The sequence below is a fragment of the Apium graveolens genome, chromosome 10 (assembly GCF_009905375.1).
Source record: "Apium graveolens cultivar Ventura chromosome 10, ASM990537v1, whole genome shotgun sequence".
In the NCBI taxonomy this organism is placed as follows: Eukaryota; Viridiplantae; Streptophyta; class Magnoliopsida; order Apiales; family Apiaceae; genus Apium; species Apium graveolens.
In genome coordinates this window covers 230,144,792-230,159,359 of record NC_133656.1, presented here as the reverse complement: position 1 = coordinate 230,159,359, position 14,568 = coordinate 230,144,792, and the positions used below count along the sequence as shown (strand labels likewise).

At 31.0% G+C, this 14,568-nt stretch overlaps 1 protein-coding gene across 1 annotated transcript; it reads left to right on the top strand.

Moving 5' to 3' along the window:
- Window positions 1–3,456: 3,456 nt before the first annotated feature.
- LOC141689890 (cyclic nucleotide-gated ion channel 1-like) lies at window positions 3,457–13,709 on the top strand. Its single transcript, XM_074494395.1, has 8 exons — window positions 3,457–3,667; window positions 4,732–4,880; window positions 5,773–6,331; window positions 8,555–8,767; window positions 8,977–9,257; window positions 10,712–10,823; window positions 11,566–11,802; window positions 12,888–13,709. The coding sequence occupies exons 2-8, from the start codon at window positions 4,852–4,854 to the stop codon at window positions 13,584–13,586; spliced, it is 2,130 nt and encodes a 709-aa protein (XP_074350496.1). The 5' UTR covers window positions 3,457–3,667; window positions 4,732–4,851; the 3' UTR covers window positions 13,587–13,709.
- The last annotated feature ends 859 nt before the right edge of the window (window positions 13,710–14,568 follow it).

Sequence of the window (14,568 nt, the reverse complement as noted above, 5' to 3'; positions counted from 1 at the left end):
GAGTTCTAGTATTTTATATAATATTTTTAGATTTTAAAAAAATTATCTACTATCTATTTTTATTTAAATCAAATAAAACAATCAAAAAAAATTAAAATAAATAGTTGATAAAATTTTAAAAATCTAACAATATTATCAAAAATAGTAAACTTCGAAACATTTTATTTAGATGTAATAGCATTCATAAAAAATGTGTGAATATTCAATATATAATACTTTTAATAATTTCGGCTAACGATAAAATGATATTTTTAATACAAATTTTTAAATGAGTGATTCATTCGAGTCAGTTTTATAATCAACGACTCACTTGATATATTTAAATACAGTAAGTGACATATTTGATAATTAACTATATTCCTCTGTGTTCCTTCTTTTTATATTATATATTATTATTTTTAAATGTGCCGGTCAAATTTATTCTTCTTCTAAGAAAATTAGAGGGAATATTTCATTACAAAAACAAATCTACATGAATAACTGGGGGCGTTTGGTTCATACCGAAAAGATGGGATGTGATTTTGAAAAACGAAATGAATTTAGAAAGGGAAAAACGAATAAGGTAAAGGAGTATTTTGTTTTGCGTGCTTAATTGTTTAATTATTTAACAACTGAATTTCATGATTGATATTGGTAAATTCTAATATCATTATTTATTTAATTAATTAAGTCATATTTAATTAATATTATAAATAATTCAAATTACTTTAATTTTAATCCAATAATCCTTTAAACATTCTTTATGTGGGACCCTATAGGTTATCATTACGTCGACATCGAATTTTAAATCTAATTTAAAATCGCAAACAACGAGCGATATCTAATAATACATCATTACTATCTAAATAATAATAATTAAATCGGTGGTCGAGTAAACCTTTCGTGAATAATGTACAATGTAATATAATCCATTTAACTACATATTCTATATTAAACTAGATGTATGTAACGTGTCATCATCATAATAGTTTAATCCATGTTTTTGTGAGCAATGAGTAGACTATCACATCAAATCAATATTTGAGCGCTACCACACATTTTAACGTCTAACTCACACAAGAATCCAATAATATAACTCATAATATTAGGATAGTTAAATCATTTATAAATCATTCATAATTCTCATACGATTAATAATATACCTGAAACTAGGGGTGTACACGGTTCAGATCGGATCGGTTTTGGGGTAAAAGTCGAACCAAACCGCGAAACGCGGTTTTAAAAAATTGTCATCTGCAACCGCAAATGCAGTTGCGGTTAATCGCGTCAATTGCGGTTGCGAATTTGCGTTCAATCACTTATTTTAAAATAATTAATAATTTGCAAAATAATAAATTCGGAATATTAATAAATTCAAGTTTAAGTTACGTGATAAATTTACATTTAAAAATAAAATACAAACTAATGCTCCGTCTGGAGCAAGAATATTAAAAACATACAAAAATATGGAGGCGAGAGAAATAAAAAATGAAAAAGATAAAAAAAATTAAATGTTGATTACATTTTCCATTTGTTTAGTTATATATCTTATAATGATTGTGAATCTTATGAATGAAGTCTTAACATTAACCTAAGATTAGTTAATTAATGTGTATATTAATTAATATATATGATATCAACTACATTTTTGGAAATATATTTTATTATAAATATATGTTGCGAGTTCCGGTTGTGATTTTGCGATTTTCAAAAATTTAAAACTGCATCCAAACCGTGAATGAGCGGTTTTTAAAATTTAAATCCACAACCAACCTGCGTTCCGTGATTATACGCAAAATACAGTTCGGTTGTGAGCGGTTGGATGAGGTTGAGCGGTTCGTCTGTACACCACTACTTGAAACATACTTTTATTATTATCCGGATAAATATAACTTCCAATGTAATCAAAGTACATTTATTCTCGTATAAAAATATAATGATTTCAAGTATATGGAACATTACATCATTATCACAGTGAGAATTACTCATAACACAACAGACATGTATAATCTCACATTGAGTATATTCAGCACCATGTACATTTACATCTGCCCGTATTTTTGACTTTAGTATCATTATACCTATGATTAATGAGACATCGGTCAATAAATACACTAGTCTTAATGTATTATTATTGTCCCTGTATAATAATTCTGGACTATGGACCTTTAAGGATATTGATAATATTCTAACAATCTCATTTATAAGTCATGTACCTAAAGAAATATAAAATTCATATCATATTTAAAGGACACTTATTAATCTAACATTTATATCGCAGTAAATTAAGACATCTATTCTATATTATTATAAGCAGACATTCTCTGTTTGGTTATTCATCGGTTGTTCGGTACAGTTGTTTGGTACGACAAATTACAATTGCTAGATCTAAATTTAGATGGATGGCAACCGCTTGATGCAATAATAAAATAATATTATATTAATATTTAAATTGTTCGCATGAGTTCAGGGTTTGAAACCCGTCAACAACGTATTATATTTAATCTTTTATGTTCTTTATTTTAACGATTTCTACAAGTTCAGGGTTCGAGTCCCGTGAACAACATATCATATTATATTATTTATTTTCATTGAAATCTCAAAATATCATAAAACATATATTATTAGAAATTATTACGTTTTCAATTTTATTTTCCAACTATTGAATAAATTTTAATTTTATATTTTAAGATAAAATATATATTATTAAAAATTATTAAAATCAATTCTTGTATCACACGGGTTATAAATTAGTAATAAATTATAAAGGAAATAATCAATAAAACATAAATATTAATAATTCAAATATCTTAAATTAAAATATTATACTATGTATAAACATTAATAATATAGCTATTCAAGGACCACTATATCAAGATGTGATCAAATGTCCTCGTAAAGTCATTAAGGACCAAAAGTGTTCGTTATCAGTCGTTGTAGATACTTTTATACTGATAATGTTATAAGTCATATTTGTAAAATTATACTGATAATGTTACAGTATAAAATTATAGACATAAAATGAGATTAAAAATAAAATATGAGATGCAAACAATAATTTACGCTTACATAATTTTTTTGAAAAATACGCTATCAAAAATAGCCCTCTAATAATAATATTAACATCTCACTTGAAAATGTTAACTGAATTTTTATTGACGCGGTCTTTAAATTAAATTTTAGGGTGCAAACTGTTTTAAATTAAAATATCAAACTGAAAGATTTAACCAAAATTTTGATATTGCAAAGTGCAAATTAGTTTAAAGCCAATAAAACTTTGCAAACTGGAGTGTGTACTCTCGCAAGAAGCGGTTAAGACTTAAGAGAGATTAAGATGGTGTCTAAAATGCACTAAAATACAGGTAACCTGCAGTTATTTTGCAAAACCTTGTAAATCTATGGCTGGTACTGTTGTATTTCGTGTTTATAAATACAACAACAGTAAACGATGTTTTAAAACACAAATTTAAAAATACCGAAAGACAACAAAACCAAAATTCTCTGCCCTAGAAATTTCTTTGAACTTTCCTTCGATCATATAATCTCTCTCTCTCTCCCTCTCTCTCCTGTATCTAACAATTTCAAGTCAAATTAATTTAGTTATCTGTATCTAATCAATCTCCTCAGTCAGCAACATCTATTTGCTTCACTTTTGTGTTTACTTTGTTGCTTGATACTCCTCGATTTGGTAATTTTCAAAATTTAATTTATGTGTTTGTATATCTGTGTTTTAATTAGTGTGTGTAACTGTGTGTATGTATATGCCGTGGTGTTGTTTTTTTGCATTTCTGATTCAGATTGCATAGTTTTATTCGTTTTTTTACTTGCTTTGATTTTGTCGTTTAGTTCCTCGATTGCGTTTTTTGTTAGCGGAAGTTATTTGAGGATCGATATTGAGTTAGTAGAATCTCGGATCACGAGTGGAGTATTTGGAATGTTGAAGTGATTGGAATTCTAGATGTGCAATGCTTTTGTGTTGCTGGATTTTAGATATGAATTGTATATTGTTTTAGCGCCTGCTTAAATAAATTGAATGTATATTACTTTAGTTGCCCTGTCTTGAAATGAGTTCTCGTTCTAATTTTTTGTAAGTTACTCTACCGCTGCTAGAGACCTAGAGTTCCAACTTGTGATTTGTGCAGTGTTAGAATATGGAATATTGTTACGTTTCTTCTTCTTAATTAGTGGCGTTTTTTTATTATATATTGCAAAAGTTGTATGATTTTATGAAGTAACCAGTTCATATGAATTTTTGGTTTCTATTTTTCAAGTACGACTTCAAAAATTCAAAATTACATTCCTTTTGTGGTAATACCTCAGTATTCGAAGAAATAATATCGATTACGACTATAACTCAAATGAGTTGTTTGCTAACCACCTAAAAAGCTTGAGCTGGAACACTACCAGCCAAACTCATTTTGATTTGTTAAGAAAACTAGTTCAAGTTTGATGATAGTTTTTGTATGTGATATTATAATGAACTGAAACCAACTTTTGTCATGTGCATTCAAGTAATAGCACCCGCTCAGCTCAGTTTGAAATGTTTGCTAATAGCTCAAGTTCAAATATAAATCTGTCCATTACATAGAATTGGCTCTCTTATTTGCTAAGTAGAATCCGAATGTTAAGTAATAAGTTCAAAAAGACAAACGGGGCTTGACCTGTTTTTTCTGAAGCCCTAAATTTTTGTCAATGTATGCTGTTGTTATTATGTAACTTACTGATCATGTGTTTTTCTTTTTCGGATCTCAGGAGTGGATGTTCAATGCTCTGTGTTTCTACGTGAAGCAGCTCCCCATACAAATAACATTTTTGCTTTAATTGAAAGCCAGAGTTTGTTTCTAGAAAGTGCATTACCCATAAAGCATACTTATGAATTACAAGAAGGAGAAATTTGTACAGTAAGTTGTTTCACATCTTAATTCTAGTAATACTTTTGATTTGGCTTTGTAACTTGTAGAACTGCAGGTCAGCAGCTGGTACCACTGTACATGACTTGTTTTCATGCCTTTATAGCCCATATATTTAGTTGTAATAGTACCACATTTATCTTTTTTGTATGGCATGATCATTACAAATTCATTTGCTATGTAGCTGCATACTCTTGTTCAATCTCTTTGAAACTACGACACTTTGCGTCGGACTGCATCCCATTAACCCAAGTAAAATGGATTTGGAGGATAATTTTATTAGTTTTAATTTATAACACATGAAGAATTTTGTAAAGCCTAAAAGGTTTTAATTTGTAACTTGTACGGCTATACCTGCTGTCTTTGTTCAACCCGGATCTAATATTTACCTTCACGAATTGAAATAATATATTAACATCTCTCAGAGTTGACACAGGAAATTTCATGTTGAAAATCTTTTAGTGAACTTTTTTGCAGAACAAAGTAAATATATTGGTTGAAGGAAGTAATTTTCAACTGTGTATAGGCAAAATAATGCAATTTATCTAGACATATAGAAGTAGATTGACAAAAATTTGGACAATCTTAACGTCCGTGAACAAGTCAATTACAAAATATAGATTAAGCTAAAGTACCAAACAAATTCTTGGTTCAGACTTATTCTAACCACATTCACCCATTAAGTACTTTCTTATAATGAAAGTAAAAGTTTAAGAACAGTGACACTTAATAAATATAATACTTGCTCGTAGTAACCTTTAAGATCACCTGCTGATGTTTTAGTCACATATATTTTGAATTTGATTGTTTTGCTACAATTACATTTGACATGAAGTGAATTATTTGTTTAATTTGTATATCTGATTATTTGTTCTATACTTAGATTTCAGGATTGGAGATCGGAGAAAAGTTCTGAAGGTCAAGATTTTGCAAGAGAAGGATTTTTCTTGGGGAATTTGAAATCAAAAATTTCAGATAAGTTCAAGAGAGGCTATGAGAAAAGTTCTGAGGGGATCAGAAATTTCCGAAGATCATTAAGATCTCGTTCTTTCAGCAGCATTCTAGCAAAAGGCTTGGGGTCGAGCAAGAAAATTCTAGATCCACAAGGATCCTTCCTGCAGAAATGGAATAAGATATTTGTATTGTCATGCATGCTTGCTGTCTCATTGGATCCTTTGTTCTTTTACATTCCGGTGATTGATGATGACAGGAAATGTTTAGTGCTAGACAAGAAATTGGAGAAAACTGCTAGTGTGTTGCGCTCGTTTACTGATATTTTTTACATAATCCATATAATCTTCCAGTTTCGTACTGGTTTCATTGCTCCCTATTCTCGAGTATTTGGAAGAGGTGTTTTGGTTGAAGATGGTTGGGTAATAGCAAAGCGATATTTGTCTTCATATTTCCTGATTGATATTCTTGCAGTCCTTCCTCTGCCACAGGTAAGTATATACTGTACATCCATACACTTTCTGTGTGTAATTTGTCCATTGCAGTTTAGTAGGGCCAGGAAGGGTTGGTTCTTCCAGGAATATAAATTCTATTAAAGTATACTACTTATATTGAAAAGAATAAGCGTAATGCTTGTTTTCCTCCTAATAAACTTGGTAGCAAACAAACGCACTTCAACTTTGGTGGACTATATATATATATACTAGTATATATACTAGTTTAAATCCCGTGTTATGCATGGGCTTCTTTTTTATATCTTATTGTTTTGTGTTATATATATTCTTTAAATTTGTACTTTATTATCAAAATTTTAATATTTTATTTTAATTTTTAGTTTTGCTAATTATATGTAGAATATAATGTATAATATAGATAAATAAAATAAAATAATCTATACTATATTATAATAGACGAAACATTAAAAGTTAGTAGTCGGTCGGTACTTGCTGAAATTACAAAATTACCCTTGCTAGGTAATTATAATTATATTAATCAAATCAAATTCGTATCTAAATAGACTACTATTAAACGAATTCTATGTCGGAATAAAATTCTACTTCTTCACCAAACCTATACGGATAATTGATTTTGTACAGAATCTCTTCACCTCCTCAGGACAGTGTCCATCCATGCAATATCTTAAAATCAAGGTTGCTTCCTACATCAATTACAAGTTCATTGAATTCTCCAAGTTCACTATCAAATTCTCCAAGTTCATTGATCTATTAAGGTGTTCTTTATTTTAAGATATTGCATGGATGGACACTGTCCTGAGGAGGTGAAGAGATTCTGTACAAAATCAATTATCCGTATAGGTTTGGTGAAGAAGTAGAATTTTATTCCGACATAGAATTCGTTTAATAGTAGTCTATTTAGATACGAATTTGATTTGATTAATATAATTATAATTACCTAGCAAGGGTAATTTTGTAATTTCAGCAAGTACCGACCGACTACTAATCAAATCAAATTCTCCAAGTTCATTGATCTATTAAGGTGTTCTTTACAAACTAACATTGAAAGAGTTTGGATACTTGCTGAAATTATTTAGTTACTCTTATTTAATTATTCATGTTATTTTAATTAATTTCCCGCCCTTCATTATTTTTGGTACCTATTATTTTAATTTTATTTTAAATTCTAATTAATATATAAACCAATTGTTTTTCAATTAAAACACGTTATTTTCTCGATTACCTTATAATTGAAAGGTAATTCATTGGTCGATATAATGAAATCGGGCTAAAACCTAAAACTAAATAATATATACTAATCATTCGGGCTAAAATAAAATAATATTTTTAATCGGATTAAAACAAAACAATATTTCACACTGGATTAAAATAAAATTAGAAACAACCTAAATATATATAATTACTTGGATTTGATTGATATAACGTACTTATACTATTACGGGGTTTCTTCTATATCTATTTTATCCATAATATTTTATTAAAACGAAATTAGAGAGTATTCGTTAGTTTGTATGATAGCGTCGTACTAAATCAAAGTAATATAAGATATGCATCCGTCTATACCAAAAAAGTATTATACAATTAATTGAAGAAAAAGCAAAACTAGACCAACTCAAACAAAATAATGTTTACTTTGATTCGATGTAAAATAAAATAATAAGATATATGAACAAATATCATAATTTGAAATTTTCAATTCAATTTCTTTTTAAAAAAGTATTATATAATATTTAAAACAATCCGTGCATCGCACGTGTTCTAAACTAGTATAAAATAATGCGTGGTTGATGAGATTTTACCTTTATTATATTTTTTAAACTAATATTATAGATGTCAGTTTTAATATGTTGTTGGCGGTATTTGAACTTTAGACCTTTCTCTAAATAAGTTTTAGTATAAATATGATAATTCTCATCAGTTTGATTTGAAAGATTTAACGGTTGTGATTGTCCGATTGAAAGGGATGACAAATAAATGAGGTGTTAACCAAATTACAAGTTATCACCTAATTTACTAATTACAGTATAGTAAGTATAGATTGTATAGATATTGCTTTGCTTGATCTCTGGAACATTATTATTATTGTCATTTGTCACTGTTACTCGTATTCAGGCGCGTTAATAATAATCACGTCGCTGCATTTGTTTTCTGATTTCCAAGTAGTTCTGAATTTTTGTTGTCCTAATGTTTACAAAGTCAATGACTAGTGGTCCTCTGATTTGTTGTGATTTTTAACAGGTTGTAATTTTGATCATAATTCCTGAATTACGTGGCTCAAAATCTCTCAATACAAAGAACTTGTTAAAGTTTGTTGTTCTATTCCAATACATACCAAGGTTTCTTCGAGTCTATCCACTCTATAAAGAAGTCACAAGAACTTCTGGCATACTTACTCAAACTGCATGGGCTGGAGCTGCAGTCAACCTCTTTCTTTACATGCTTGCCAGTCATGTAAGTAGTTCTGATATATTTCAGTTTTATTTTCTTATGATGGAAAATTTCAATCGTTTTAGTTTTTAATACCTACTTTTTTGTCAATTGGGTTAAAATATGATTGATCTCTTCTGTAGAAACTGACAATATCTGATGAGTTTTAGTGTATTTTGATTACTACTGGCATTTTTTTTATTCTCTAAGAGCCAAAGTTTTGCTATCCTTAGGTCCTTGGAGCTTTTTGGTACTTGTTCTCAATAGAACGTGAAACGACATGTTGGCGAAATGCTTGTCATGACGTGTCCGATTGCATTCACTCAACCTTTTTCTGTGACAATATTGGGAAATATAAGACTGATCTGAGTGAAGCATGCCCAATAAAGTCACCAAATACAACACTCTTTGATTTTGGAATATTCCTTGATGCTCTTGATTCTGGTGTAGTGAATTCCATGGATTTTCCAAAGAAAATTTTCTATTGTCTGTGGTGGGGTTTGCGGAACTTGAGGTAAGAACATGATAAATGTGTAGTAATATAAATAATTAGTGTATGCCCTGATATTTTATAGCTGCTGTGTTCTTAGTATCACAATTAATTTAGTCAATAACAAGGTGGGACCTTAGGTGTAGTGGTGTTGTGAATAACGACATATCATTAATATTATTATAGTTAAGAAATATTATAAAGAAATATATTTAATATTTATTAAATATTTAGTAAGGTCACTACAGTGTGATATCCTTAGGACTGAGGAAAATTATCACTTGAAAGAGGTTTGTATATTTTTTCTTTGAAATAGTTTAGCCACTAATACATACAATGTAAATAGTTTATTGGATTTTAAATAATATACCAATTTTGATGTACGTTAACACTTTTCAGCCCAAATTAATACTTTTAAATTTGATAAGACATATGTGAACATTTTCCAAAAATGAAACACGAGCACATGACACAATTACAACATTGAATTGGAGACGGTTGAGATGATGATAGCTGATGTAGAAGTCATTAGACAAGAAAGCCTCACATAATTCAGTATCATAAACTATTTTTTTTAAATTCGTTAAGTATATAGATGCATGCATATAATTGAAAATGTGACTTTATGTGAAAGTTGAGACTGGGATTTTTTTTTTGTCAGGAAGTTGAGACTGGGATTTAACACTACAATTTTCCATTTTTTTTAAATTGTGTTGAAGGGGTTATTAAATTTTATATAGTGGTCCTGACTTGGGACTGGAACTTTTCAGAAGATGATAGATGATCAATGTAGAGGGGTTTTATTGGGATTTTACTGTAATGCAATTTGATGTGCAGTTTTTTTTCTTATAACAATCTGTCTATATAAATGTCTATCTTATCAATCAAATTATTTATTTATATTGTTTTGATATATTAATTACATTTATGTAATTTTTTATAATGAAAAGTTAATACTTGAACCCACACCTCTATTTTGTAGCAATCTTATGTATATGCCAAATTTTGATTTGCCAAAGCAATGTATTGTTTAATAATTGAACCCTTGATGGAGAAAAAGGGAAGTTTTGGGATATTCTTCTTCGAAGATAAAAAGTTCTCCTTAAATTTCTTATTAATTATAGGCTTTATAATTTTAGAGTGTAAAATTGGCTATATTTACTACTTGGTATCAACTTCCTTGTCTTTTTTACAATCCCTCGTCTACATTGCGATTTAAGTGGTAACTTGTTCACATACTTATCGATATCGACTTTTGCACGTAATTTATGGTAAGTGTTGTTTGTATAATTTTCCTACCAAGATTATACTTTGTAATGAAAAATCTATTTTCCACAATTTAATTTATGAGCTCACTTTTGTGATGATATTCTTAGAACCAAAATATTAATAAATATATTAATTATGTCATTATCATTGTCAGACTCAGACCACTGGTTAAAAATATTATGTGATATATCATCCTTCTCAATATGCAGTGCCTTGGGCCAAGACCTTGAAACTAGCACCTATGTCTGGGAGATATGTTTTGCAGTTTCTGTTTCCATCTCTGGATTGGTTCTTTTTTCCTTTCTCATAGGAAATATGCAGGTATGGCTCTATGTATTACTTATTCTTACAGTTTGCTGGTATGGCTCTATGTATTACTTACTCTTACGATTTGTACATGAGTGTTGAGTATTATAATATTGTACTTTTTAGATTGATAGAGTCATAGAGATGTAGCTACTGACATGTTGAATACATATCTATATATGGGTAGACCCTACTGCGTAATGATTAGTCTGACTAATTTTAATACTCAACCTCAATCCTCATTACTCGTGATTGGTGCTTGTTAAAATCATATACAGGCAACAGTCGATCATATTTTCTCATCAACTTGTGCAACATTATCCTGATATTTTTAGAAGAGTTATAGCCCTTTCCGTTATATATAAGAATTAACAGAAAGTACCCAAGCATAATTTTTTGTCTGCTGAGGTATATTCACAAAAATACGAGGCCGTGCAGACATTTCCGAGAGTTTTCTAATGATAAAGTATATTTTACTTCATACGGAGCTGATCATTGTAAATACATTGCATACATTAAGAGAGGTACTACAAGACAAACAGACCCACACCTTTTTGTCGAGTTGAATTTGAGATTGATTTGCTGCTGAATCTCTTTCCCTGCTGTATATGTATATATTACATTCTTAATTCTTATACTCCCTTGCTCTTCCAACAATACTGTGGTGTTTTCGAAATCAAGTTGAGTGTCAGAACTTCAGAATGCTATCTTTTCTGTAATATTGATTTATTAAAAAACATATATCTGTTTATGATAGACTTACCTGCAATCAACAACGGTAAGATTGGAGGAGATGAGAGTGAAAAGGCGAGATGCAGAACAGTGGATGTCCCACCGTTTACTCCCTGAGAATCTGAGAGAGCGAATAAGGCGATATGAGCAGTATAAATGGCAAGAAACTAGAGGTGTTGATGAAGAGAATCTGATCCATAACCTTCCCAAGGACCTTAGAAGGGATATCAAACGTCATCTGTGTTTGGCATTGCTTACTAGGGTGAGTAAGCAAACAACTTCTATATAGTATTTGCTTTATTATACTCCAGAATATTGATGTCTCCTTTGTTCTTTCCATTTTTTTGTGCTATTTACTTGTTCTATCTGCAATATGTACAAAATTAACTGTGAAGGTTTTAATTATACAAGGCTGGATACTTAAAAAACCTAATTTATCCACAAGGTGATGCACCTGTACTAATTTTTTGAATCTGATATTGTGGTGAAATATTAGTAATTAATTAAAGTTTGACCAATTAAAGTCTGTAGATCGATAGATTGAATTTGTGGCTTTCTTCGTATTGTGTAGCATACTTGTAGGTTGTAAGAAAATTAAGTTTCATACTTACAGTTTATAGCAAAGTGACAACTATGACAGTGCCAAGGTTAGGTATCTAGCAACATGAAATACTGGCCAAGGTGAGCCGCGGGCTAGTGCTTTCAGTTTTGATTTTTGACTAGCGTGCACTTCACTCTCAGGTATAGGCTTATCAATGGGTCGGGTTTGGATTCAATTCTACTAAATGTCCATTGAATTTGATTGGTTTGGTTTCAAATCGAATTGTTTTTGGATTTTTGACAGCATAATCCATATCAGATCCATCATGTTTCGGATTATTAGATCGGACCTTAGAACCATTTTTTTTAATAATTAAAATTAATGTAACACATGATGAAATAATGCACTAAAACTCTAAAAGTGAACATTAAACCTATATTATTTTGACTGTGAATTTGTTATTTACCCAAAGTCCTAACAAAGTCTAGGCAGGTGTCTAAAGATCTCCCTGGTTTCCCATCTGACATTCATCTTTTCTGCCTCTAGTACCTTCTTTGTTGGTCTAAATTATCTTCATCCTCTATGGAGAGTTGATCAAACAGCCCTATCAATTCCATGTTTACGCTACCTAATTAATCATTGTTGTAGGATATTTCTTTATTTAGATACTTTTTTTGCATGAGTAAGTTATTACGGTGCTTGATTTTAAACTCAAACGCCTCTCAATTGCATCGTAAGCATCTTGTGTTTGTATCCACATGTTAATATTCAGTATTTTTCTTTTTCTTTTTTCTTCCCTTCTCAAGGTGCCAATGTTTGAGAAAATGGATGAACAACTGTTGGATGCTCTGTGTGACCGTCTTAAGCCAGTGCTCTATACAGAGGACAGCTATATTGTGCGAGAGGGAGACCCAGTTGATGAAATGTTGTTTGTAATGCGAGGGAAGCTGTTGACTGTAACCACAAATGGAGGTCGCACAGGCTTTTTTAACTCAGATTATTTAAAAGCTGGCGATTTCTGTGGAGAGGAGCTACTCACATGGGCTCTGGATCCCCATTGCTCTTCTAACCTGCCAATTTCAACTAGAACTGTACAAGCTCTTTCAGAAGTCGAAGCATTTGCACTTATGGCTGATGATTTGAAGTTTGTTGCATCTCAATTTCGGAGGCTCCATAGCAAGCAACTCCGTCATACATTTAGGTTCTACTCACAACAGTGGAGGACTTGGGCTGCTTGCTTTATACAGGCTGCATGGCGAAGGTATCGTAGGAAGAAGCTGGAAGAATCTCTACGTGAAGAGGAAGATCGGTTACAAAATGCATTGGCCCGAGGTGATGGAAGCTCACCAAGTTTAGGTGCTACCATCTATGCATCACGATTTGCTGCTAATGCACTTCGTGCTTTGCGGCGCAATAGTACAAAGAAAGCAAGGATCCCAGATAGAATGCCTGCAATAATGCTCCAGAAGCCATCAGAACCTGATTTTACTGCTGAAGATAAATAGATAATGTATAATTGTTTTTCTTATAGAGTTAAAACATGAAAACGTACTTATATAGCTCTTCTTGTAGTGTGAATATTATCGTGTATGATTTTTTATTGATTTATATTATATATTATCTGACCAGGTAACCGACAGTTAGATACGAGATAAAAACGAACAAGGGTATTTCTTGTTATATGACGAGAAAGACGAGAGGATGTTTTAGAATTGGTTGAAAATAATCTTGTGTATTAGGCCATGACCGGAACCTGATATTGTGATAATATCTGATAAAAATAACATGCTTACCAGCGGGTTAAAACATCTGATCTGACATCCCCACGAAATGGGGAGGGAAATGTTGGGAACATTTTACAAGTAATGTTAAATGTCGTCATAAACGAGATGAGATGTTTAATCGACGGTATTTATGCGACCGGATTCAACTAAAATCTATAATATTATATTATTTTTTTTTGACGAAAAACTGATATATTAATAACTCAAATCAAGCATAATACAATCGTGAATTGAACTAGGAATAGACCTACTATCGAAACTACGACCTGACAAATAATACGACTCTCTTGCCAACTGATGAGCAATCATATTAGCCAGATCGTTTGACAAAAAACAAGCTAATTTTGTTTAAACGTTGAAGGACACACCGACATTCTTCAATGATCGCACCAAAGTGTGATCTCATAGGAATTTTGCTTGTGATTGCCTGCACCACAATCAGACAATCTGATTCCACATCAGCGTCGTGCCAACCTCGATTGTCCATACAACTCAAGGCCTCCTTAAACGCCATTGCTTCAGCTACAACAGGAGAAACCAGGCTCTGTTGAAACTTTGTTGTAGTTTCTATAAACTCTCCACTAGAATCTCTGGCCAATAAACCATAACCAACACCATCTCGATCTTCAAATATAGCTGCATCAACTGATATTTTGACTTTGTTTGGCTGGGGCTTAACCCATACGGTAGCTCCATCTCCTTC

Excerpts from the sequence above, each read along its gene's own strand:
- LOC141689890 (XM_074494395.1), top strand. The coding sequence starts at position 4,852 with ATGAATTACAAGAAGGAGAAATTTGTACA. Across the intron at positions 8,768-8,976 it reads TTTACATGCTTGCCAGTCAT|GTCCTTGGAGCTTTTTGGTA; the intron begins GTAAGTAGTTCT and ends TGCTATCCTTAG. Across the intron at positions 9,258-10,711 it reads TGGGGTTTGCGGAACTTGAG|TGCCTTGGGCCAAGACCTTG; the intron begins GTAAGAACATGA and ends CTCAATATGCAG.